General features: G+C 35.1%; 1 protein-coding gene across 23 annotated transcripts in view; it reads left to right on the top strand.

Annotated features, from left to right (window-relative positions):
• DST (dystonin) overlaps window positions 1-26,349 on the top strand; it is a 495,141-nt gene that overhangs the window by 435,408 nt on the left and 33,384 nt on the right. For all 23 annotated transcript variants that reach the window (XM_032140288.2, XM_032140274.2, XM_032140272.2 and 20 more), the window contains 16 exons: window positions 752-871; window positions 1,067-1,174; window positions 2,678-2,896; window positions 6,907-7,110; window positions 8,439-8,670; window positions 9,564-9,790; window positions 11,540-11,662; window positions 11,785-11,886; window positions 14,214-14,315; window positions 16,607-16,780; window positions 17,066-17,221; window positions 20,238-20,435; window positions 20,780-20,908; window positions 23,643-23,813; window positions 24,750-24,905; window positions 25,408-25,614. In XM_032140288.2, the coding sequence (XP_031996179.1) occupies window positions 752-871; window positions 1,067-1,174; window positions 2,678-2,896; window positions 6,907-7,110; window positions 8,439-8,670; window positions 9,564-9,790; window positions 11,540-11,662; window positions 11,785-11,886; window positions 14,214-14,315; window positions 16,607-16,780; window positions 17,066-17,221; window positions 20,238-20,435; window positions 20,780-20,908; window positions 23,643-23,813; window positions 24,750-24,905; window positions 25,408-25,614 (2,628 nt within the window). The remainder of the gene's footprint in view (window positions 1-751; window positions 872-1,066; window positions 1,175-2,677; window positions 2,897-6,906; window positions 7,111-8,438; window positions 8,671-9,563; window positions 9,791-11,539; window positions 11,663-11,784; window positions 11,887-14,213; window positions 14,316-16,606; window positions 16,781-17,065; window positions 17,222-20,237; window positions 20,436-20,779; window positions 20,909-23,642; window positions 23,814-24,749; window positions 24,906-25,407; window positions 25,615-26,349) is intronic.

The following is a 26,349-nucleotide window of genomic DNA, read 5'->3' as shown; positions in this document are numbered from 1 at the left end:
GTATACTGTGCATATATAGAGATGTATATTTACACATGCATTTATAAACATAATAGTATAATAAATGGGGATATTCTATTCTTTTAGCTAGGAACTATGTACTTTGATAGCAGAATGTTAGTTGCATATCATAGCAGTTGAACTGATGGGTGAAATGATTAAAAGATGGTTCCTCAATGAGAACTCATGGACACAGGATGGGGAACATCACACTCCGGGGACTGTTGTGGGGTTGGGGGAGGGGGGAGGGACAGCATTAGGAGATGTACCTAATGCTGAATGACGAGTTAATGGGTGCAGGAAATCAACGTGGCACATGGATACATATGTAACAAACCTGCACATTGTGCACATGTACCCTAAAACCTAAAGTATAATAAAATAAAATAAAATAAAAAAAGAAAAGATGGTTCCTGGCTATTGGCTTTCATAACTGTTACATTTGGACAGTACTCCTAAGGTGCAAATTATTAAGACTGCCTAAAAAGAAGGCAATAGTGCTAGCTGTCCTAAAATCATTAATGCAGTGCTATAAATCCAACATTTTTTAAGAGCTTGTGTTTAATTACTCTGTGGAAAGTTCTCCTTTCTTTAAAATTTAGTCATTATCACAAATTATTTTAGGATGCCATGAGGAGACAAGCTCAGATTTTCCACTTGTGTGATAAGGATATTTCAAAGAACTGTAGATAGGTATTTTCTGGCACCAGGAACAGGAACGTGCTGACCTAATTATTTATCTTTTGTTTAGTTTGATCAAGCAGCTGATGCTGAGTTATCCTGGATTACTGAAACAGAAAAAAAATTGATGTCTCTGGGTGACATCAGGCTTGAGCAAGACCAGACTTCTGCTCAGCTTCAAGTTCAAAAGGTGAAGAAATACATTTCCAATTGCCATATAAATTATCTGTTGGTCTGCTCCTACTCTATAAAATGTGCCTGTATGATTTACTTTTTAAGACTTCTCTAGTGTAACGTGGTATTTTTAACTACTTAGCCTAATTGTTTTCATTTTAGTTATACAATTTCTTGTTTTATTTTTTGTCTTTATTTTGGTAAATCACAGACATTCACCATGGAGATTTTGAGACACAAGGACATTATTGATGAACTTGTTAAATCCGGGCATAAAATCATGACCGCATGCAGTGAAGAGGAAAAGCAATCAATGAAGGTATAATCTTGTCTGTGGACTGGTAGTGGGACTCTTGAAAAAACAGCAGGTGTTGGAGCTTTCAGTCCTAGAAAAACACTTCTCCGTTATCCACAGCTGCCATTTGAGCAGCAAAAATAATTAGTTTAAATAAGGCGTTTTTCAAATTTATAGAATAACAGTGAAAGGAATATCTCTTAAGAGAATCACTATGAGGACAATCTTTTTGAATAGGCACAAAGACTATTAAGGTTTGAGACTTTGGTTAACTGGCATGCATTAAGCATTCAGTTAATGTTAGCTGTATTATTACCATTATCATCAGTATAAATTATTGTTTTTTGTATGTATCAACTATTGTTTATGTGCTTCAGAGACATTTGGGCCTCTTAATAAAAACCAAAATATGTGGCTCTCTCTAATGCTGAAATCCATTTTGTATAAAGTTACAATAAGCTATATAGGGAAAATATGGTCTGAGTAATTAAGGAAGCATTCAGTCTGTGTAGTTTTAATTATCCTTTAATTTGGCAGAAAACCAGCCACAAATAAAAATGTTCAATTCATATTCAGACATCTAAGCAGCCTGAAGAAATTGATGTATATTCATCCTTCTGGTAGGAAAGATATCCCATGCATGGCAAAAAAAATAGGAATCTCTATGCCTAAAATCATATTTTAAAGAGTATGCATTGCTTTTAAGGTAGACCACAGATAAAATAATAGAATGCACAATGTAATGATATGCACTCTTTTATTTATGTATACTCTACAATGGCAATTTGCTTGTTTATAATTGAATCTTTATTATTTTTGTAAAGACTCTGATGTGAAAAATACAGATTGTCATGAAATAATTTCTTTGTTATTCTGTGATTTATTGGGTTATGATTGTGGTTTATCTTCTGCTATTAGTTTTTGCTATGAGTTTATACCATAATCTAGATCACTGTGACTGCCCCGTTAAATCCGGGTATAGCACAATGGCAAATGTTCTGCTTTGATTCCTCTCCTTCTCTTTCTCTTTCTCTTTCTCTTTCTCTCTCTCTCTCCCCCCGCCACCTCTCTCTCTCTCTATATATATACACACACACGTATATATACACTTACACACATATATATGTGTGTGTATATATATATATTATTAATTTTGTTAACTAAAATTTTTGACAATTTCATTTGCAAAAGGTAGTCTTTATTTTTTTTCTGCAAAATATATGTTGCCAGAATCACATGCGACTTGTTTTCTAATCTTGAAGCCATTGTGAGAATGACTGGAGAACTGTGCATATTGTTTTTGGAGATCTCAGTGTCTTATTCATAAAAACTTGAGGCACTTTAATTTAAAGTGAACTTTTGTACGTATAAACCATTAAAATCTGAATAGCTTTTACTGATGTATTCATTTAACACATATTTGTCAAATGCCCACTCTGTCCGGGTGTACTGTGCTGGACAGAGCACTCTGGAGTGTGTGTGCTCGTTGGCCTGACCAGTTAAACATTTCATCCTTTTATTTTCTAGAAAAAACTGGACAAGGTACTGAAGAACTATGATACCATCTGCCAGATTAATTCAGAAAGGTATCTGCAGCTGGAGCGGGCGCAGTCCCTGGTTAACCAATTCTGGGAAACATATGAAGAACTTTGGCCATGGCTGACAGAAACACAATCAATCATCTCTCAGCTTCCCGCCCCAGCCCTTGAATATGAAACTCTAAGGCAGCAGCAGGAAGAACATCGGGTAAGCCTGATGTGAAAGAGAATACTGTATTGCCCATTAAAAGAGAATCATGATTTTTATGGTGGTTTTTAGTACAGTTAAACACTTAACATGATTAAGGCATTTTAGAATATTGTGTTCTGGGCTGTGTAATTTGCTTACCTCATAATTGCTTCTTATACAGGGTTATACCGAGAAGACTCATGTGGATATACTTATTGTATATGTCATTAATTACATCACAACTTTGATAAAATATGCAGTACAAATCATCTAGATAGAAAAAAATTCCCATTTAAAAATGTTATAGAAATAAGCTTTTGAAGTGCTTTCAATTTACACATGTTGAATTGTTTTAAATTTATACATTTAGAATGTAAATGCAGAGTGGAAATATATGGAAGAACCATTATACAGACAAGGCCATTGAGCTGGGAGAAAATGTGTAATATAATGAATGTGTCAAAATAGCAATATTATGAAAGCTATGAAAAGGGAAAATGATGAAGTATAAAGACAGATTATTTTGTTCACCTCCTGTACATGGAACTCCTTTGAAGTTCTTGTTCCTGTTAGTGTAAATGGGTAAAGTAGGAGGAGCACATTTACAACTACAGTTACGTCACATTTTAAACATGTATGAAATGGCACATAAAGCCCTCTTTTCAGCAGTCACTTAATTGTTAATATGGCTTAAAATTTTGTAAGGGTTTATGTGAGAGAGCATTCCAGACTGTCAGAAAAAAACTAGATTTCTTGCTATTTATGGACTCGTGAACCTAGTTGCTCTTCCAGATCTGTACAGAATGTACTCTGAGACTAATCATGGTGTGCATGTGTGTGTGTGTATGTGCATGAGGGTATGTGTGTGTGTGTGTGTGTATGCCTGTGCCCAAGAGAGAAGGAGGGGGAGAGAGAGAAAGGGAGGGAAAAGTTCAATTCAGGGTTTATTACATCATTGTTTGGAATATGTGACATCTTGTTAATCTTGTTTGTTTACCTTTTTAATGAATTGGCATTGAAGACTATACTGAAGTATTTATTTAAAAGAGAGTTTGAGAGACCACATTTTAACTTTATTTAATATAGTAGAGTTCTATCTAAATGATTCAGCAGGAGAAAGACAAGTATGTAGAATTGAATTTTTGTATAAAGACTTATTTGTGGCAGAAATCTGATGTCTACTCACTGAATTATTTTAAATAAAACATGTTTCATGCATTTCTATGCTGAGGTGATTTGAATAGCCACATTTTTAGCATAGCATCAGATAGTATGGAAAGGCTCATTATTGAGCTGAAATTTTAAAAATTGAGCTTTTTGCCTTTTTGCATAATCTTTAAGCTCTCAAAACAAATTTGTGATTGTCTATATAAAGGGAGGTAGAAAACTTTGTAGCGACATCTTCAAATTGTTTAAAAGCTTTGCTGTTGCAGAATATTTGTAGCCTCCTAGGACGGCATTTCTTCTCCAGCTCTACAGCATCCTCTCCACGTATTTTGGGGGAAAATCTAGTTCATTCTCGCCAGGAATGAAAAGTGGCTCCAAGGGCCATGTTAGCACATGATAGATATCTTAAAGTCACACCGGATAGCTCCAGCCTGACTGGACTCCTATGACAGCATGTTGCCAAGAATCATTTTGTCACATATAAGGCAAAAGGCATCTCCTTTTGGGCCCTTTTCTGATACACACACATACCTGAGTAAATGGCTGGTAGGTGTTCTCTTGCCTGTCATGGAACGGTTTAAGAACGGTTTAAAAAAAGGCTCCTCGGCCAGGCGCAGTGGCTCATGCCTGTAATCCCAGCACTTTGGAAGGCCGAGGCAGGTGGATCACCTGAGGTTGGGAGTTCGAGACCAGCCTGACCAACATGGAGAAACCCTGCCTCTACTAAAAATACAAAATTAGTCAGATGTGGTGGCTCACACCTGTAATCCCGGCACTTTGGGAGGCCAAGGCAGGCGGATCACCTGAGGTCAGGAATTCAAGACCAGCCTGACCAACATGGAGAAACCCCATCTCTACTAAAAATACAAAATTAGCTGGGCATGGTGGTGGATGCCTATAATCCCAGCTACTTGGGATGCTAAGGCAGGAGAATTGCTTGAACCTGGGAGGCGGAGGTTGTGGTGAGCCAAGATCACGCCACGGCACTCCAGCCTTGGCAACAAGAGCAAAACTCTGTCTTAAAAAAAAAAGGCTCCCCTCACTACTTGCCAAGCCAAGTTGCCTTATAGTGGTGCTATACGGGTGAGATCTACCAAGACTCAAAGGAACTCAAAAAATATCAGCAGAGACGTAGCATTTTATTTGAGAGTCTCTTGATAACTCTTGAGTGAAAGCTTGTTTTCCAAGCATTCCTGAAAGAACATTGACGGGAGAACGTATGTAACATCTTCAGTTTTCCTTTTCCACGAGACTATCTGTAGCTGATATACCATCACCACCTCCATTCGGTAAAGCAGCATGAAGATATCTAATTATGCAAAATAAAAATAAGAAAACCTTGGCTTGGGACACCCAGGAGCTAGATTGCAAACATGGCCCTCCCACATTCTTATGTGCAGCATGCTACATTAGACTCTTCCTTCTTTTAAAATCGAATTCATCTTTATTTAGCCCTTTCTAAAACTGTTTTGAGGCAGTCTTTTGAAAACCTTCAAAAACAGTTTATTACATTGGTGATAGTTAATGATGTAATTCCTCAACAAGTTCTCAAAATAATGCTCATAATTGATTTTAGTAGACACTTTCAATAAAAATCTAGGTATGTGGCCATCCTGGTGACTGATAGAAATTAGAGTTTGCAGGAAAAGATTGGTAGCTTGTCTCTAGACTATCTTTCCTGAAAGTAAGGTTCCCCAGAGAAGCTTTTGTGAGGGGCTGGAGTTTGGAGGTACACATTCTGGTGAGGACAAAGAGCTGCTGATGAGGGAACCTAATCAATAATGTGGTACAAATGAAAGACCCCCTCAATGCTGCACAGAGGCCATCCTCAAAAAAACCTGCAAGCAAAAGCAGATCTTCCCCCTGGGGGTGGCTTTGGTTTTGACCCATGAAAAACCGCTCATTGAAATCCATGGGATCCATGAAGTGTATGTATTCTAGCTTTATTCAGGCTTCCAACACATCTTCTCTATTAAAGGGAATGGGGATCCACTTGAATTCTACACCCACGCACTAGTATAAATATCATTGTATTTCTTGATTGGCTAACAAAATTATGCACATTCATATGACATGTTTTTCCTTAAATATACCTTACAAACAATGCTCAGTATATAGCTGTGTATTGATAGATTGTCCTTGCAGCCTTTAATATTTTAAAATAATGAATATAGATTCATTCATATGTATGTCTATATATCATATATATATAGAATAGATTCATACATAAATATAAAATGTAATACATGTTCATTCATTTTATATCAGTCCGCATATATAAATGCAATGCCTTGTGGGTTTACATCACCCTAACATTCCTTATCTTGAGGTTTTGTCTCAGCATTGCATCTAACTTCTGTTGAGCTTCTTTCTATTCTTTTTTCTTCCTTCCCTTCTCCCTCCTTCCCCCCATCTTGTCTCTCTCTCTCTTTTTCTTTCTTCTATTTTTGTATATATCATGAGTGTGCAGAAAGGAACACCATGAGATATGACTTGGTGTCTGTAGGTTGAGGACATAGTGAGTTCAGAATACTTTTATATAATATGACCCTTGGCTAATGCTCTTGTCAAAATGTGCTGCTCTTGGTATGAGATGCATAATAAACTGGGATTCATTATTTCACTGAACCAGCATCTTTGTACCCTAAAGGGGCTTTGGTGTGACCGGACTGTTGTTTAATCTTTGTGTCAGGGCCTTCTCTTCCTGGCAAAGAGCTGTATGAGCCATCATGTGTTAAATGCCTTGTGATGGGGAGGGGTTTGTTTGGAGTTTCTTGCCAGCTGGATGCATTGCAGGTGTAGACAGCTGTAATATGGAGGTGTGACCCTGAGATACTGAAAAGCTATTTGGTTTGTTATAGCAACTGCGTGAGTTGATAGCTGAACACAAGCCTCATATAGATAAGATGAACAAAACTGGGCCACAGTTACTGGAATTGAGCCCTGGGGAAGGCTTTTCTATCCAAGAGAAGTATGTGGCGGCCGACACCCTTTACAGTCAAATTAAGGAAGATGTCAAAAAGCGAGCTGTGGCACTGGATGAAGCCATTTCTCAATCAACTCAGGTAATTGTTTACACTAGAAATAGAATTGGGTTCTTGCAGACAACAGAGCACAGAAAGACATTTTCCTGGATTTCCTGATTAAATTTTAACTAAAATTATTTCACTACATTAACTCTGAGTATTGATGTCTGTGTCCCTCAGAGGTGATGTTTGCTTGCATCCAGCCTTTATCTCCTTATCTTTCTCTGCCTGCTTATAGATATAATACAAATAATTTTCAATGTCTTAAGAAACATGCAGTTGTCATCATTGTCCAAATATTTAATTCAGTGTCCATCCTGAGTAGAATGCAATATTTGCCATTGGGAGAGATAAAGGAAAGTGTTATAATTATTAATAAAATACTCTCAAGAAGGCAATGAGAAGAAAGAGTGATAGGCTAAATGAAAAGAAAAAGAATATAAAGTTGGATATTGATGGTTTTTTCTTTTCTGAAAATATCTTTTTTCAAGAAGTTGAATTTTGAAATACTCAAAGATTTTCCATTTTCAAGATTTGGTTTTTATTATTAGATATGGCACATTAGAGTGGGCCAATGTCACAATCCTGTGTGATTGTTCCTTTAACTTTGAGATAGTGTAGAACAGAGTTCATTCATAGATGTGAATGAACAAGTTTTTATGGCTTTGCTTAATTGTCTATGGAACCTTTGCAAATAAAAATTTTAAATTCTGTCATGTGTCTGATTATGTGTTTAACCATGAAGTAAATAAAAACTTCTGAAACTTGTAACTTCTGTTATATCAGAAGTTACAACATTGGGGAGGTTTTTTTGTTAAAATTTTTTTTTAACATTTTTCAGTTCAGGAAATGCATAAGTTAAGGATTCCCTGGAATCTAATCAAAACTTTCCATGAATTTCACATTAAATAATATAAGTTTTCAGGATGCCAAAATAGTTCATTAAAAATGAAGTAAACAATCCATTGTAATAGACAAATACTCAGCTTATTGAACTTGATTTTTAAAATTAATTTGAATTATGATAACAGGATGAAGCAGCAGGTAAAGAGTTGCTGCTGCCATGTCGTCCTGGTCCAATTACATGTTAACATATACCATTTCTTAATGGATACACTCAAATATTCATAAGAAACTAAATCTATTGTACATAGGTAGTGTGACACAGAGGTGCATATACATCATGAGTTTAGGCATGTCTTCACACACCAGGTGGATATAACTTTTGAATGGGTCTGTTGATAAAGAGGCTAAGATTTATTCTTAATTCTGACATTAAATTGTCAAAAATGTTTTTTTCATTTAAATTTCACACTTGGTATTACAGATCTTTTTTTCCATAAAAGATCTCTTTGTTTTGCCCCTAGTTCCATGACAAGATAGATCAGATCCTTGAGAGCCTGGAACGCATCGTGGAACGTCTGAGGCAGCCACCCTCTATCTCTGCAGAGGTCGAGAAGATCAAGGAACAGATCAGTGAAAATAAGAATGTGTCAGTAGACATGGAAAAGCTACAGCCGTTGTATGAAACTCTTAAACAGAGGGGAGAGGAAATGATCGCTAGATCTGGGGGGACTGATAAAGACATATCTGCCAAAGGTAATACTTTTGGAATAGGGAAACAAACTTTATTTTTAAAGCATTCTAAATGTTTATGCTGTTTACTCACCGTCCAATTGGATAACAAAATGCTGCATCTTAAAACAGGTATTACAAATGTGATGTGTTTAGGGTTGAAGGGCTGTGTATGCAAATCCCTTGTTAATGTCTTCCTGTGTTTGTGAAATTAATCAGTTGAATACAAAGCGTGCCATTATACATAGACCATGTATAAAGACCATATGTTCAAAGACCATGTGTATTCAGGCCTTTTAAATCAGTAGGTTGAGGCATATTGCTAATAAGGCCATATCTGGGTTTTTTTCCTCATTACTGACTCTGCTACCTTACATAGCATGCATCCTGCATCACATAGCCACAAACATGGGAACCACTACCACAGCCAGCCATCTTTGAGATATGAGCTGAGGGTCAAAAGGGAGAACATGTGTGTAGTGGAAATTCACAATGAGAGTACTCTAGAAGCAAGCCCAAAATACATACCATACATTGTTAACATTCCTGGGACTGAACAGACAATTTTACTCTTGATTTGGGGAGCATAAAAGTGTACCTAGGTGATTATTTCACTCCCTTTGGGATTAAGGATAGCCTTAATGAACTTGAAACTTGATAAACTTGGTTCTACTCTGAGCTCACTTTTGTTAGGAAGAACCTTGGTTAGGCAAGAATAGGAGACCCAGAGATATTGTGTTATTTGGCATAGATTCTTGGACCCACTGATATCCACTGGACTGGGGTCATTCAAAACTTGGTCCAGTTTTAGATACTTAGCAAATTGAATCACTACTTCCTGTGTGAACTATAACATTCTGCTTTGTTGGTTACGTGGGGCTAACCAATCGCCTTGTGGATACTGTTTTGCTTCATAGCTGTTCAGGATAAGCTTGACCAAATGGTTTTCATTTGGGAGAACATACACACACTGGTGGAAGAGAGGGAAGCCAAACTACTGGATGTGATGGAGCTAGCAGAAAAGTTCTGGTGTGATCACATGTCATTGGTAGTTACCATTAAAGATACTCAAGATTTCATCCGGGACCTGGAAGATCCTGGAATTGATCCTTCAGTAGTAAAACAACAGCAAGAAGCAGCAGAGGTAAGCAGAAAATCTCATTTAAAGTTAGAAAAATAAGTTGTGGCATAATGAAATCCAGATTCCTTGGGTAAATATTAGGAGTTACTCTGTTAACATTTATATTTGGTTCTGAAAATGGAATGTGCAGTGATACAGTGTGAGATAGAGTATACCCACAAATTTCACTTTGAGATTGTATGTTTAAAACAATTTTTCAGGCCTGCATGCTGGCTCATGCCTGTATTCCCAGAACTTTGGGAGGTCTAGGTGGGCGGATCACTTGAGGCCAGGAGTTTGAGACCAGCTTGGCCAACATGACGAAACCCTGTCTCTACTAAAAGTACAAAAATTAGTCAAGTGTGATGGTACACACCTGTAGTACCAGCTACTTTGAGGGTGAAGCATGAGAATCACTTGAACCTGGGAGGTGGAGGTTGCAGTGAGCCAAGATCATGCCACTATACTCTAACCTGGGCAACAGAGTGAGACCCTGTCTCAGAAGACAAACAAAAACACAAAACAACAACAATAAAAAATTTCTCTTTATCCTCACTGTTTTTGCCTTATTTCAGGGCCTCATTATCTCTCTCTTTCTTTTTGGCTTCCAAAGTAATCCAAAGTGAAGACTGTTTTTTCCTTGCTAGGCCTCTGACCTTGCTGCCAGTCTTCTCTCTAGATCTGCTCTTACTGTGTTGCTGCCTAAACCCCCTCAGAGGCATCCCCTGCCATCTGGGTAAAGCCCAAACTCCCTAGAGCAGGGCATGCAGCTTTTTGCATTCCAGCCTAGCTCACGCCTATGTTTCCAAAGTATGTTTTTCTCTTGCTCCTTTACCAAGCTCCCTCCCTGCTACTGATTAGAAAGGGCATTTCCCAAAACAAACTGTTTTGCTCTTTCTAGTGTCAGTGCCTTTGCGAATCTTATTTCCTCACTCTAGAATGTCCTTCCTGCCACTCTACTGGCAAAGTCCACTCAGGGTTCAGTTGGATCATTACCCCCATGTAAAACCTTTTCTTGTATACTTAGCAGAGTTAGTGCATCTTTGTTCCCGTAATACTTTATTCATGCAAAGGACTCTGCACATACTACGATTTACGGTTACTTATGCCTCTGTCTTTCCTGCTGTAGTGTGGGCCCCTTGAGGAGAATAGCCATATCTATTTTTCTTTGTATCCCCAGTGCCTGGTTTAGGGCTTCGTTTATGGTTATTCAGTGTTTGTTGAATGAATGAATATATTTAACCAAGAAGATGAAAGCAAAAGTAGGATACTGCCTTTCTGTTGTGGTATTTTTGTACCTTACAGGTCCTACCTGGTCCTGCCTAGGGTAATGACATAAAATGTAAATCCAAAGCTAGATTATTCTAAATCTACTAACAAATACCTTAATTTGTATAGTTTTTGGATTCATATTTTACTTGTCTATGTTAAATGTATATTTGTTTGGAAACCAAAATGTCTTTCTAAGCCTTACAGTATTATTGATATTTTTAAAAATTTGTTTTGATATTTGTTAAGGTATTTCTTATTTATCATTTCTTAAATATTATCTTTATAATAAACATTTGGCATTTGTTACTAAAAGGGTGCTGTTTTTCTTTTAAAATATTTCTTGTTGAAAAAATTTATTGCAGAAACTTAGAAAACAGAAAGAAATAAAAACAATTAGAATGCCACCTTCTAGAAATAACTACCATTGATATTGTTGTGTACTTTTTAAAGTTTTGATGTGGTTTTGCTTAAAATTCTAAGGCTGTCATTTTCTTATTCTAGGCCATAAGGGAAGAAATAGATGGACTACAGGAGGAGCTGGATATAGTTATTAACCTGGGTTCTGAACTCATTGCGGCATGTGGGGAGCCTGATAAACCCATTGTCAAGAAGAGTATAGATGAGGTACAACTGGCTTACTTATCAGAATGGCTTTTAAAAAGTTTTTAGTTAACTAATATATTTTGTTAACAGTAGTTGAAAATTTAAAATATGGCACTGAAAGAATTCTAACATACATCTTGTAGTTAAATTCAGCATGGGATTCTCTAAATAAAGCTTGGAGAGACCGGATTGACAAACTTGAGGAGGCAATGCAGGCTGCCGTTCAGTACCAGGATGGACTGCAGGTAAGGGGATTACAGTGTATGTGCTGGTCTTAGCTGGAAGGAGGAATCATACTAACTTGTGCCTACATATTGGCACCACCTCAAGATCTGCCGGTGCATATGCAATTGTGGGCAAATTATTCCTGCAGTTGCCTATGTATCTCAGTTCATGTTTTGTCCTTTAGAAGATATTTCTGACCTTTCAGATATATGTAGATTTATATACACATCTAAACACATTTCTGTATACACATTCAGTGAAATTTACTTTGAAAAGAAATATTTTGATTTTTTTTAAGTGAAAGCAAATGTTCCCACACAGTATTTTTTATAAATGGCTCAGCACCAGACAGTGAAATGGAACTAAATCTGAATTCTGTTCTGAGTGGAATAAGATGAAAGGAGTAAACACTATCTAAAAATATCACCAAGTTTAACTAAAGTCAGAAGTAAAGAAATTTGATTTGAAGCCAGTGTTCTGTATGTACAAAAGTAGATTTCTATTAGGTCATAATCTGGTGTGTAAAAAGTGTTATCTTCTTTTCCATGTATATAATTTCTTTAGTTGTTTTTCACTTAAGGGTTTTCATTCAGTTCATTAACCATTTATAAGTTTTTTTATATTAAAAATTATCTTGTCAGTTGAGGCCAACTTGGGTATATTTCTCTCCCTACCTCCCTTAACCTTGCTCCATTTCCTAACAGGCTGGCAGGAGTTTAATCTTTCATCCTTCTTACCATATGGAAAAAGCTTAAGTATTTCCATAACATTAAGTGAATATTATTCTTAAAGCCCAGATGAGAACATCTTTTCCTTTTTCATTATGCCATTCCATTTCTATATTTGTAAAAATAAATGTCACAGCTAGGCTTTATGCCAGCTGAGAAGTTTTTTGAACTTTGGAAATATATGAAAAATTTTACTACAAATAACACTTTATTATAATTCTCCCTCCCTCTTCTTTTTTTTTTTCTTTTGTAACCTAAGTGATAATTTACTCTATTAGGTATCAATGACAAGTAACTAATTCGGGCTCCAGCCTGTGAGGCTAGGTCATTGTTAAATCATTGAGTTGTGATCTCTTCCATGGCTAGAGGTGGCAATGCCACCACATGCAACCATTTAGGAGGTCACACGCAAGCCACCATGGCTTGTATAGTCTCTTTATCACTACCAGAAAAGGCCCGTCATAAGTCCTGTTGATCATGTATTAGTAGCATCACCTGTGCTAGCAAAGGGCCAATCGATTTATTAAGTAGCTACAGCACAGCTAGCTGTAGCTAGATGTCAAAGCTCTGGATGCTAATTTTCAAGATTTGATTGTAAAGTAAAATATGTTTTATTTCCCAGGTTGCTGCTTAAGTACTTAGTCAGGGTTGGCTAATGATAACTTAAAAATCCAAGATTTATCGCCCTACTGTATGGTTTGTAAACTTCATTAAAGTGCAAAATATCCCAGTGCTTTGGGAGGCTGAGGTGGGAGGATCACTTGAGGCCAGGAGTTCAAGACCAGCCTGGGAAACATAGCAAGATCCTGTCAAAACAAGAGCTGAAGTACCCCATCTACAATTTTTTTTCTTTTCTTATTAGCCAGCCATGGTGGCATGTGCCTATAGTCTGAGCTACTTGGAAGGCTGAGGTAGGAGGATTGCTTGAGCCCAGGAGTTTGAGGTTACAGTGAGCTATTTGATTGTGCCACTGCACTCCAGCTTGGGTGACAGAGTAATGGCAAAATGATCTTACTTTGTATTCAGTACCTAAAAAAAAATGTGACTTGAGCCTTTTTAGACTATTTTTATTACCTAAATAAGAAAAACAGGGGAGTCTGAAACCTGTTATAATTCAGAATAATGATCTTAATGCTAATAATTTATATGTGCAGGATCTTAATGCTAATCTAAATAATATTTAAGGGTTTGAGTCAAATATTTTGCTTAAGTTCTAAACAGTAATTTCTTGCTTATTTGAATGAACAAATAGATTTGAATCTTTTTCTTTCAGTATATTTATACAAGCTGCCTTTGAAGCACATGTAATGAAGAATTTCATGTGATTAGATTCTATAAATGTTTTCAAATGATTTTTTTAGAAGTTCATAATATTTCAAGAATCTATTGAATAAACAATTTCTTTTGCAAACTTGTATGTATCTATTTCATATTTGGGACAACTATTTTGGTATATTACTGCTTTTACTAATTTAGGTGAACCATGTTAATTTTTTATAAAATAGTCTAATTCCATAATATCTTTTAGATTTATGATTGTATTTTTCTGTAGTACTTGAAATACTGTAGCAATTTCAAGTGTACTGCTGTAACAACACATGGACTAATGTGTCTTTCAGGCGGTATTTGACTGGGTAGATATTGCAGGTGGTAAATTAGCTTCAATGTCTCCAATCGGAACAGATCTCGAAACTGTCAAGCAGCAGATTGAAGAGCTAAAGGTATGTGTGGGGGCTAATTTATCGAAGACTCCCTTGCAATTTTAAGTTCTTGATTCATGTAATTTTTTACATAAATTTATTTTACCTAATGTAAGTATGACAGCTTAATTATAAAGCTAGTTTAATGTACATAGTGCTTTCACATACTAAGCAATATATAAGTGTTCTTTAAATAAAGGAAAGAAAATACTATTAATAGTTTTCTTTTTATAGTAAATTAATAACTGTTCATATAGAAAAATCAGAAAATACAAATAAAAAGGAGAAAAACAAATTATTTGAAGTAACCCAAAATGTTATGTACCTAGAGATTACCTTTCTTAGATTTGATTTATAGCCTTTCTGATATCTTCATGTTAGGAACATGGGGTGTGTGTGTGTGTGTGTGTGTGTGTGTGTGTAGGTAGAGAGAGAAAGATGTATTTAGATAATACTGTAAGGATTTTTATAACTTGCTTAACTTGTTTATTCAGTAGTATATTGTTGTCACTACACTAGTATGTTGTCAATACACTACACCATCATTTTTCTGTTCCTGATACATATTTTTAATTTTAATTTTTAATTTTCATGGGTACGTAGTAGGGGTATATATCCATGGGTTACATGACATATTTTGATACAGGCATGCAATATATAATAACTACATCAGGGAAAATGGAGGTACCCCTCACCTCAAGCATTTATCCTTTGTGTTGCAAATAATCCAATTATACTCTTTTAGTTATTTTTAATTGTACAAAAATTATTTTTGACTATAGTGACCTTGGTGTGCTAGCAAATACAAGGTCTTATTCATTCTTTCTATTTTTTTATACCCATTAACCCAGCATTTTTATTTTCTTTAGAATGTTCTGAGTAATTCATTTAGTCTAACAGGTTAAAAACACATCAGTGTTATAAGAATGTTTCCCAAAATGTTTGTTTTGTAAATATGTGTTGTTTTCCATAGCTGTTCTCTGTAATTTTTGCTTTTGTAATTCTTGATCTGCAGATGTGAAAATGGCTGAACTGTTTCCTCTTTGAATTCCTCTATACCAATAATGATTTATCAAAATGGGATCAGCTATTTCCTTCCCAATTTTAACTCTCCATATGCAGAGACATCACACCGTTTGCAATGAACTTTGCTAGATTTTATGTGAAAATATTACCTGGCTTTAAAATTGTAGCATTTTCATATCTAAGTGTGACATAGAATATTTCATTTAGAAACAAATTTTCTTTTTGAGAATTTTATCCTTATCATTAAATTGAGATTTTTTTAACTTTAATTTGCTTATGTGGCAAACATATGATATACTTTATATACAATTATGGGTGTGGATAATTTATTTTGGATACTTGCATATAGCTCAGTGGTTTTTATATAGCAGCCTGGTTAGAAGTGCTCACTCTGAAATCAGGTTATCTGAGTTTAGGTCCAAGTTCATCCACTTAGGGCATATGGCCTCAGTGGTCTTACTAACTGGTTTTACTCCTATGTCTTTAGCTTACATTAAGCATAAAATTATTTCACCAATAAGTTGTTTGAAAGTAACTTGAACATACCAAGGGTTTAATATACCTTTGTTATTATTTTCAAATTATTATTCATGTATTTTTTGAACAAAGTTAAGGGACTGCTAGCCATGAATTTTGTACTATTACATATTAAAATAAATATTTTATGAAAGGGCAGTTACCTATTACAAGCAACTGTTTGCTAACCTGTTGGTTGGCAAAGCCAAGATGATTAACTATGTCAGTGACTTAGAAAGTAGAAGGAGAGAGAATAACATTCTGTATGAGCAGTGGGTGAGGCATAGGAATATTAATGAACACAGCACAGCTACAGAAAACATAAAAGTATCAGGGGATACAAGATGTGTGTATGTTTCAGAGCAGGAAATACTAATTTGAGTTTCTTAAGACTTTTTTGGCTTTCATATGTGTCAACATACATTTCATTTTCTTTTCTACAATTTTAAAACTCATTTTTTCAAATGCATATATTGGAATAAGTTCAGCCTTGAAATTTATTTTTTATTGTAGAGAATAAAATAAAATGAAATGTCAAAATTATAAATAGAAACATCTATCCATCCAAAAATATTGAATAAAGAGAAAATATTTTCCTTATTTTTTTGCCTATAATTCTTCCATTGGTAAGCCTCATGTGAGATTTTTACTTTGCGTCACCTCCCCTCAGGAAGTAGTGTGAATTAGAATAATGATATAACCAATGGATTTCTTTGTTTGGAGGTAGTGATTTTTAACAGTATTTTCTTTGTATATCTCTTTTAAAATAGCAATTTAAGTCTGAGGCCTATCAACAGCAGATAGAAATGGAAAGACTGAACCATCAAGCAGAGCTTTTGCTAAAGAAAGTAACAGAGGAGAGTGACAAACACACTGTTCAAGACCCATTAATGGAACTGAAATTGATATGGGATAGCCTGGAGGAGAGAATCATCAACAGACAGGTAAATACCAAGACTTTTCTTAAGAAATTATAAATTTTCAATTTCAGATATTAATGTGAAATAATTATTAAAGATAAATTAGAATTATTTCTGCTTCTCATATATTCTTTTTTAACCACGAGGAGCATCAAACTTAAAACATAGAAAGATATGATGATTAGGCTTCATTGGATATGTTTATGGACTTAACGCAGCATGAAACAATTATTTTTTGCCCTTGTTTTATAGACATGTCATTCATTATATCAAATTTATAAATGGATTTTCTTTCCACTTTTTCTGTAGCATAAACTGGAGGGTGCTCTATTAGCGTTGGGTCAGTTCCAACATGCCCTGGATGAGCTCCTGACATGGCTGACACACACCGAGGGCTTGCTAAGTGAGCAGAAACCTGTTGGAGGAGACCCTAAAGCCATTGAAATTGAACTTGCCAAGCATCATGTATGTAGCTGTTAATGCATGTTATGTTTCTTCTCTGTCCATTTCTAGTGTCATCAGATTTCTCAGATGTGTTTCTTCTTTATGCGTGTTTCAAGTTTATGATTTTGACACAAGTTCATATTTGACATTTATAACTAGAGGTTAACTACTTAAAACATTATAGTCAAAATATTTTTCTTAAAAGATTATGGTCAAAATATTTTTCTCATTCAAGGCAATTATTATCAAACAAAACAAGGATGAGCAATTTGTACTAAAGTTTTATTAGAGCTGCATGGCAAACACTAAAGATTTAAATCCTTAATTATACCTGTCATTGTGATAATGTCACCTATTTTTTATAGTTTTTAGGGATAGCCTAAAAAATCATAGGCTGAAAATGTCCTGCTGCAGGCTTTATGTATATTTTCACTCTGGTCATCCATATTTCCATGTCTCTTTCATTTGCGGCTTGTTTGTCATTTCTGACATATTTTTATCTGTCTGTACATCTCTTCTTATGTTGGGGCTTATCCCTTTGTCTCCGTGTCACTCTTGTCTTTGACTGGATTTTTGTATCTTACTCCTTTTCTTTCTGAATTTTTAACAATATTTATTACATTTTAAAAAGTTGTTATATGTCCTGCACTTGATTTAAAGCTAGTAAGTTGAAAAAAATTTGTCTTAAGAGATATATGCAAAGCAATCTTATATTGTTGTCACCTTTGTGACACTTCTTAATAGATCATTTCGTATCCCTTCAGTCACTAGACTTAATGGATAAAAGATTATGCACAGTAGAGTTTATCCTGGCATTCAACAATCTTTCATAGACTTTGACATTCACGTTAATAGTGATATATTCGGAGTCCTAAATCCTAAACTAAAATAAATTTTCCTTAATTATCAAATAGGAAGTGTTTGATTGTTTTACATATTGATTCACATTTTTTAAAAAGGTAGGTTTTTAGCACTTTATGCTGTACAGTTTTTGACTATTCTTGCTTTTGTTCTCCTTCTTTCATACTTCCCCACAGTAATTGTTTCCTAGTTTAAAATTTTATTTTTCTCTTACCTTGTCTATCTACATTGATAGTCATTGCCCAGCGACATTTGATTAAACAATTTGGATTTATTTTGAATACTTAATGTTGGCATAGAAGCTTGTTTCATTATTTAATGTCTACATTATACATTTGCTTAGAGCCCTAATGACTGGTGAGACCAACTGCCTAGCAACAAAATATGTTTATTCTCATGGTGTGAGTTTATAGCTGCATTTACATTTTTATAAACCTATCGATTGTCTTAAAGGTAACATACATCAGGATAGGAACTTTGTATGATATGGTAGAGGTGGAAAAATGAGGCACCCTGATCCAGTTATTTTGGTGGGGGATAGGTAAAGACCTCTTACTTCTGTTTGTCTAATTTTAAGTACTTTGAAATGGCTCCTTTTCTCTTTTCTCTTTTCTTTCCATTCCTCAAAGATCAAAATTAGAGGACATAAAATTCCCAGCAGAATTGGGGGAGGAAGGGACGAATGTTTCCATTCCTTTCCTGCTTTCTTCTCCTACTCCTGAGCTCTGAATTTGTAGCAGGACTCAAACCATTCAGAAGAATGAATTTTATAGAATTCCCTTTTATATTTTGGCCATGAAAACATTTAACCTTTTGATTTTGAGAGTGATCCTACTCTTAACATACCAAAGTGAATGCTTTCTATAAAGATAACTTCTTACTCAGTTGGTTTTGTTGCCTTTGAAAAACACTCCCTAACCAGATGCCTCAGAAGATGAGTGAAAACAGTCAGAGAAACAGTGATATCAGAGGGTTACTGATCTGCACTGAAAATCCTCCCTGGTCTGAATTTCCTTCCAGATGTGTGGTGTGTTACATAGGATGGGAGATGATGTTCTTTTTCTTTACTGTTGCCAACCCTGAGTCAATGAGTACAGAGTAGGATCAGCTTTTACCAACATTAGAGGGAGGTTTCTTCCACTTTCCAAAAGTGTAAGCATAACTTCCTTGAAAGGAAACTATTAATATTACTAAGGCTGTACTCATTCAGTGAAAGAAATTGATTTTTTTAAACCTTAGGGTTGCTTTCTGCACTTACCCCATTTTAGTGAATTTAAGCGTTATTAACCTATTCATATATTTCCACTGTATAAAAGGAAGGCATTGTTTGCTGGGTTCTGTAGTAAGCATTTCATTATATATGTTTTCTACTTGAAGAACAACTGAATTTTGGAATGCTGGGTTTCAGTATCTCTGATACAGAGTGTTAGTTTTAGGGCCTTCCAATATTTCAACTTAGCAGTCAATTCCAGGACCCCTCGTATGAGAGAAGATAAAGGAATATTCTGGAATTTTTTTTTCTCTTTCAGAATGCTGATTGTAAAATATGGTACTGTATACCTTAGACATGATAATTTTATATTTGAAAATGAATATATAGGAGTAAAATATATATTTTGGTTACTTGTCATGAGAATTAAACTAAAATTAGCTTGAACCAAGTGAGAAATTTTAGAACCTTTTAATTATAATCTCTAGATATTTAGTGTCATCAATTGCAAGGTCATTCCAGTGGGAATAACTAGCAAAGTGTTCTCACACAGTCATTTCAGGGGACATTGATAGAATAAAGGTATATCCAGGAAGGTTGCAAATTTAGGGGAAAGGAAGTTCATCATTTAAAAACTTAATATTAGCCAGCCTGGGCAACAGGGTGAGCCCACGTCTGTATAAAAAAATAAAACAAAATCAGCCAACCATGGCAGTGTGTGCCTGTAGTCCCAGCTACTTGAGAGGCTGAGATGGGATGATTGCTTGAGCCCAGGTGTTGGGGTTGCAGTGAGCTCTAATAGAACCACTGTACTGCAGCCTGGGCGACAGAGTAAGACCCCATCTCTTTTAAAAAAAATTAAAATTCTACACATATAATGTTTTTGTTTCAGTATGTTTCATAACCAGAAAGGAAAACAATTGCATTAAAGATGATATTAATGTGGTGTTATCTTAATATTTTCAGGTGCTCCAAAATGATGTATTAGCCCATCAGTCCACAGTGGAAGCCGTTAATAAGGCAGGAAATGATCTAATTGAATCAAGTGCAGGAGAAGAAGCAAGCAACCTTCAGAACAAGCTAGAGGTTTTAAATCAACGCTGGCAAAATGTTTTGGAAAAAACAGAACAAAGGAAGCAGCAGCTGGATGGTGCCTTGCGCCAGGTGAGTAAGAGAATAAATTCTGAAAGTTTCTATAGCATTCAAGACCAAAATAGCATGGAATTCTTTTATTAGTTCACAGACTCTTGTTTAATTTTTATACCTTAAGGAAAGGAGTAAAAATAAGTGAAATAACAGAACAGCAGAAGAGAACACAGCTTTCTAGTTCTTAGCGTAATACTCTTATCTACTAGAGCTCTCCTGATGAAGAAAGGCAAATCTAATGGTACCTGGCTGTTCTTAAGAATGCATAGAGAGGCTTAGCAGGCAGGGATTGTTTGAAGCTTATTTCCTGCTTGAAACTGACAGTGTTTATGGCCCCAACTTAAAACTCCCTATTACTTCAGGCCAAAGGGTTCCATGGCGAAATTGAGGATTTGCAGCAGTGGCTGAATGACACAGAGCGTCATCTGTTGGCATCTAAACCGCTAGGAGGTTTACCGGAAACAGCCAAGGAGCAGCTTAATGTCCATATGGTAAGCAAAGTATTTCCTGCAGCTTTAGCCTCAGAATAACAAACCGACCATTTTATATGGGCCCTGGCAATACATAAATCATGGGAGAAGGCTTTAAAGGGTATAGTTTATGGCAGAAATCACTGTGTATACATGCTAGAAACACACCATTTATTGATTAAAATTTTAAAGTTGGAACCCATTCTTTATTTCAAAGGTTAGTGTGTCAGTATGTTTTAGAATTCTAGACACTTTTTAGACACAAACCTTCCCCCACAAAATAAGCTTGTATGGGTAGTAATATAACATAGTGTAAATTATTAAATTATTGTGGCTTGAAGTGTAAAGAAAAACCTCCAAAATAATCAGAATGACTTAAAATTATTGTTATAAGCATGATTGTCTCATATGGTTTCATAGAAGTTTGGAAAATATACTCTTGTTCTGTTAAAAAAAAAACAAAAAACTTCCTTGTTTGTTTTAATGGTGATAGAGCTTTATCTTCAGCTTCATATTACACCAAGTACAGACACAAAGAGGAGGCTTCTGTTTAACTGTCCAGTCTGGAGTGTTGTACCTGTGGGCTGTTCCTACCTAGATCATGTGACACAGTTGGCTCCTAAGAAAGATGAGGAAAAAAATGATGAGACTTCAAATGTGGGCTTTCTTTCATAGAACTGGGGACTGACAAATTAAATTTAGGCTACTTTGGATTTATTGACATTTTAAATTCATATTCCATTATAATTCAGCACTAGAAGTTCTGAGAGGAAACAGTGTTTCATATTTTGAAAGAGTCCCCTAATTTTTTACATTTGTGAATTTACATCAGAAATTTTAAAAAATATTCAAATACTGATGATTATTATCTTGGGAGATAAAAGTAGAAGTACTTAGAAATTTGGCAAAAGAAATAGATCAGTGTACATCAATATCTACACTCTTTAATAGAGATATAATGTAAGATCTTAATAAAACTGCTCTTATTTGGAAATAATTTCGAATTTGGTGATTTGAAGAGAACATAACCATCATGTAGATGTTGTAAAGAAATAAAACAGATTATGACAGTAGGTAGCATCATATTTATTTCACAATCACCATCAGTAGTTTAAGTAAGTCCTACTAATTCGGTGTAGAATTTTCTAGAAATCTTTATGGTGTACTTACTGTTTTAGAAAGTTATGTGTGTGGTTTTGTTGTTGTCGTTACTGGTTTTTAGTGCCACAGGAGACCTATTTGTTTCACTGGAAAAGTAATAGACCAAATTTGTAAGTGCCTATCTTCCTTTTTAAAAAAAAACCTGAGAGACTTCCAGATAGCTCCTTACTTTCCTGGAAGGTACTTGCACAGCTTTGACAGTGTCCATTAATTGTAAGTTTAATGAACTCATGAACAGATAGATGCTTGGGATTAGTTTCTAATAATATAAATATTTTTAAAATGTTAATTTAGAAGAATATAAGAACTTGAAAGCGAAGAACTTACCTTTAGAATAGTTTACTTTTAGAAAAATATTACATTTCAGCGAACTGAGTTTGGGTGGAGTATTTAAAATGAATCTTTTGTAACCCTATATAATAAATTATAGAAATCTGTTTAAATAAGTTTAAATTTGTGATTTAAAGCATTCTAAAGAGTTGTTGATATTTGTAATATCATTTCAATAAAGTTCTTTTGATTTTGTTGTGCTAGAAATGAAGAAACATACAAAACTTACAATATTAGTTTCCTGAGTTTTTAGCTATATCTAAAAGTTTTGCTTTAGGATTTAAAGGTTTTAGTAGATGAGATTGTAAATATATTTAGATAGGGCTTTTTTTAAAGCTTAAGAAATAAATTTTTGAGGTGATGAAAATGTTCTGGAGTTAGTGGTGATTACAAAACCTTGTGAATATAATTTTAAAAACACTGAATTGTATACTTATAATAGTGAATTTTGTATTATATGAGTTGTATCACAAGTTTTAAAACGTATAAAGTTGAAAATGTGAGACATAAAATATATAATCTTTCAGTGAGAGCTATGATTTAACCCACATTATAGTTGAATAAATAAAATAGAACTGGTCTTAGTTTTTTAAATAAGAAGTAACTGTTGTTGGTCTTAAAGTTTGAATTTGTTTAAGCAATATTTTATGTCCTGTATAGAAGATACATACAACATTCTAGTTACAAGCTTTAGAAATATTCTAAATGAGAATAATATTCATAGTACCACAAGTTTGATTCTTATAATTCCAGAGTCTGAATAATCAACTTGAATATATTACTGTGCTGGTTATTTACTTTCTATCCATTGCATGTTTTCTGAGTGCAGAATTAAATCGTACCAATGAAATACTACATTCATTGTATCATAGTACAAGGAGGGATCTACGAGAGCCTGTCATTTTATAGAGGCAAGAATTGAGGCTCAGAGAGGTGAAATTACTTGCCCAAACTCACAGAACTAATTAGTTACTGTACAGTGAAAGCTTTCTTGACAGCATTTAAACTATTGCTTCAAATCTTAGCATGCCAGAATGGGCTGATAATGATAACACCATTTTTTAGATTTCCCAGTAGACAGGTTATGACTGTAGGTTTAGTTGTTGTTTCAATGTAGGGAAAAGTATAAATGCGTCAGGGTTGCTCTGAGAGAGCAAACACAGATGAATATATGATGAGGAGCTTGGGACTGATGACCTAGAAAAATAGAACTCTTAAATTTTACTTTCTTAAAGTGATATAACTTGAGGGTATCTCAATTTAGGAAGTCTGTGCTGCCTTTGAAGCTAAAGAAGAAACATATAAGAGTCTGATGCAGAAAGGCCAGCAGATGCTTGCAAGATGCCCAAAATCTGCAGAGACAAATATTGACCAAGACATAAATAACTTGAAAGAAAAATGGGAATCGGTGGAAACCAAACTCAATGAAAGGAAAGTATGTGCTTTGATTAATATAATAGAATCAGTGTTTTAGTTGTTTCATGTCTTGGACTTTGCCTTATTTCTGAGTAGAGCTATCAGGAGTAGAACTTTCAATGATTTATGTTTAAACATTTTTTGTATATATTTGGAGATTTCATGGGGTAGTTGAAAATAATATTCTATTTTAACATGAGAACAGATTTAAAGGGGTGGGATATATTAAAAAATAGAGAAATATATAGATCGAATGTTAGTTATATTTTTAAATGTTAAGAACTACTCAAATTCTGAGTCATTAAATAATTAATTCTATTTTAATCTAATTAAACAAAAGACTATATATATGGGGGAGGGAGAGAGGGAAAGCAAGAGAGTGAGATGATTGTGTATATTCTTTTAAGTACTTACATTTAAAAATTCATGAGAATGGATTAAAACATATATTAAATTATGAATATGTTTTTGTTGCTTTTTTAAAACCACAAAAATGACAATCTAAGAAATCTCAATATTGCTATTTAATGCATGAAAAAAACAATAGGCTAGAAATACGAGATTATATGCCATCACTGATGGAGCATAAAGTATGTATTTCATAATATTTTGAGTCCCCAAATTAATTGTATGAATGTCAACTTTTCTTTTTACAGATTATATTTAGTAATTGTGTTCTTTGGTTAATTTCCAAAAAACATGCTTTAGTATATATTAAATTTTTTTTTTTTTTTTTTAGTTACAGTGAGATGCTGCTTACTAGGCTTAAAGGGTTTTGGTTTGCCAGTATTTTAGTGAGGCCCATTACATTTATAAGATATTTAGTTAATATATTAATAGATATGCATAAATAAAGTGGGGATAGGAAAGGAATCTGCCAGAGAATGTTTAAACTGAAACAAACAAAATAACCAAGGCCCTTAAACATCACATACTAAACAATCTGTCCTTGCAGACTAAACTGGAAGAGGCTCTCAACTTGGCAATGGAGTTCCACAATTCTCTCCAAGACTTCATCAACTGGCTTACTCAGGCTGAACAGACCCTGAATGTAGCTTCTCGGCCAAGTCTTATCTTGGACACAGTCTTATTTCAAATTGATGAACACAAGGTATGTAGTGAGTCAAATAGATAGGATTCTCCTTTCAGACACCAGGCTTTTTTTTTTTTTTTTTTGAGACTGAGTCTCACTCCTCTGTCGTCCAGGACTGTAGTGGTGTGATCTTGGCTCACTACGACCTCTGCCTCCCGGTTCAAGCGATTCTTGTGCCTCAGCCTCCCCACAGGTAGCTGGGATTATAGGCACCCACCAGCATGCCTGGCTAATTTTTGTATTTTTAGTAGAGATGGAGTTTCACCATGTTTGCCAGGCTAGTCTTGAACTCCTGACCTCAAGTGATCCGCCCGCCTCAGCCTCCAAAAGTGCTGATCAGAGGTGTGAGCCACTGCACCCGGCTGACAGCAGGCCTTTTTAAAGTCAAAAGCATGCATTTGGTATTTTGAAAGCTTTCGTTTGTCCTTTAAAACAATTTCAGGTTTATGACACCAGAAGCATTTTTAAGATTGATCTGATTTTCATTTGTTTCTACTTATGTCCTTTTTTTCTGGGAAAGGTTTTTGCCAATGAAGTAAATTCTCATCGTGAGCAGATAATAGAGCTGGACAAAACTGGAACCCACCTAAAATATTTTAGTCAGAAACAAGATGTTGTTCTAATCAAGAATCTACTTATCAGTGTACAAAGTCGATGGGAAAAAGTGGTTCAGCGGCTGGTAGAGAGAGGAAGATCTTTGGATGATGCGAGGAAGAGAGCCAAGCAGGTAATAACCCTTTAGAAAAAGTCTCTGAACTTGTCAATGAATCACTTCTAGCTGTTGAAATATATGGTATGGATGTACTTTTATCACAGGCTGTATTAGGCCTAACAATCATGGCATGGTGCCATGGTGGTTCTTTCCTAAAAGGGCTGTGGCCTCAGTTTGGATGCTGACATCACTTTTTGACCTGGCAGCAATTTCAGCCCCTGGGGACTAATCTTAAGAAGACTGATTATAGCTTGCCTTCATAGACAGGCTGTTATCATCGAGGCCCAGAAAGAAGCTCAGAATTTTTTTTTTTTATTGGGTTTGTTTTCTTTTTCTTTTGTCCTTTTGACCTCCATTCTCATAATCAGAGTGAGACATCATACTTCATTGTATTGCTACCTTTTGTTTAGTTTCTAAGCCAGACTTTCTTCACAAGCTATCAGTGCTGAGAGCCAGACATGGAGCCCTCCCGACAGCTTTCTGAAGGGGCAGATTCTCTGTCTGAGTTGGTCGACACTCCCCACCTCTTTGAACACTTGTTGACAGACCTTCATTTCTTCTCTAATATTTTGAGCAGATAATAGAGCTCCATCTCACTTTGAAATTAATTTTTTTGAATCTTTTGGGGCCACTTTAAAATTTTAATCTAGAGAATTTCACAAAGTTCACAGAGAACTCTCCTTACTCTCTTTACCTGTTATTAACATTCCATTCTAGACTAAACACAAAGAGGTAAAGTTATGCGTCTCT

This window comes from Hylobates moloch, unplaced genomic scaffold, assembly GCF_009828535.3.
Source record: "Hylobates moloch isolate HMO894 unplaced genomic scaffold, HMol_V3 SCAFFOLD_20, whole genome shotgun sequence".
Classification (NCBI taxonomy): domain Eukaryota; kingdom Metazoa; phylum Chordata; class Mammalia; order Primates; family Hylobatidae; genus Hylobates; species Hylobates moloch.
This window is presented reverse-complemented; position numbering and strand designations above follow the sequence as displayed.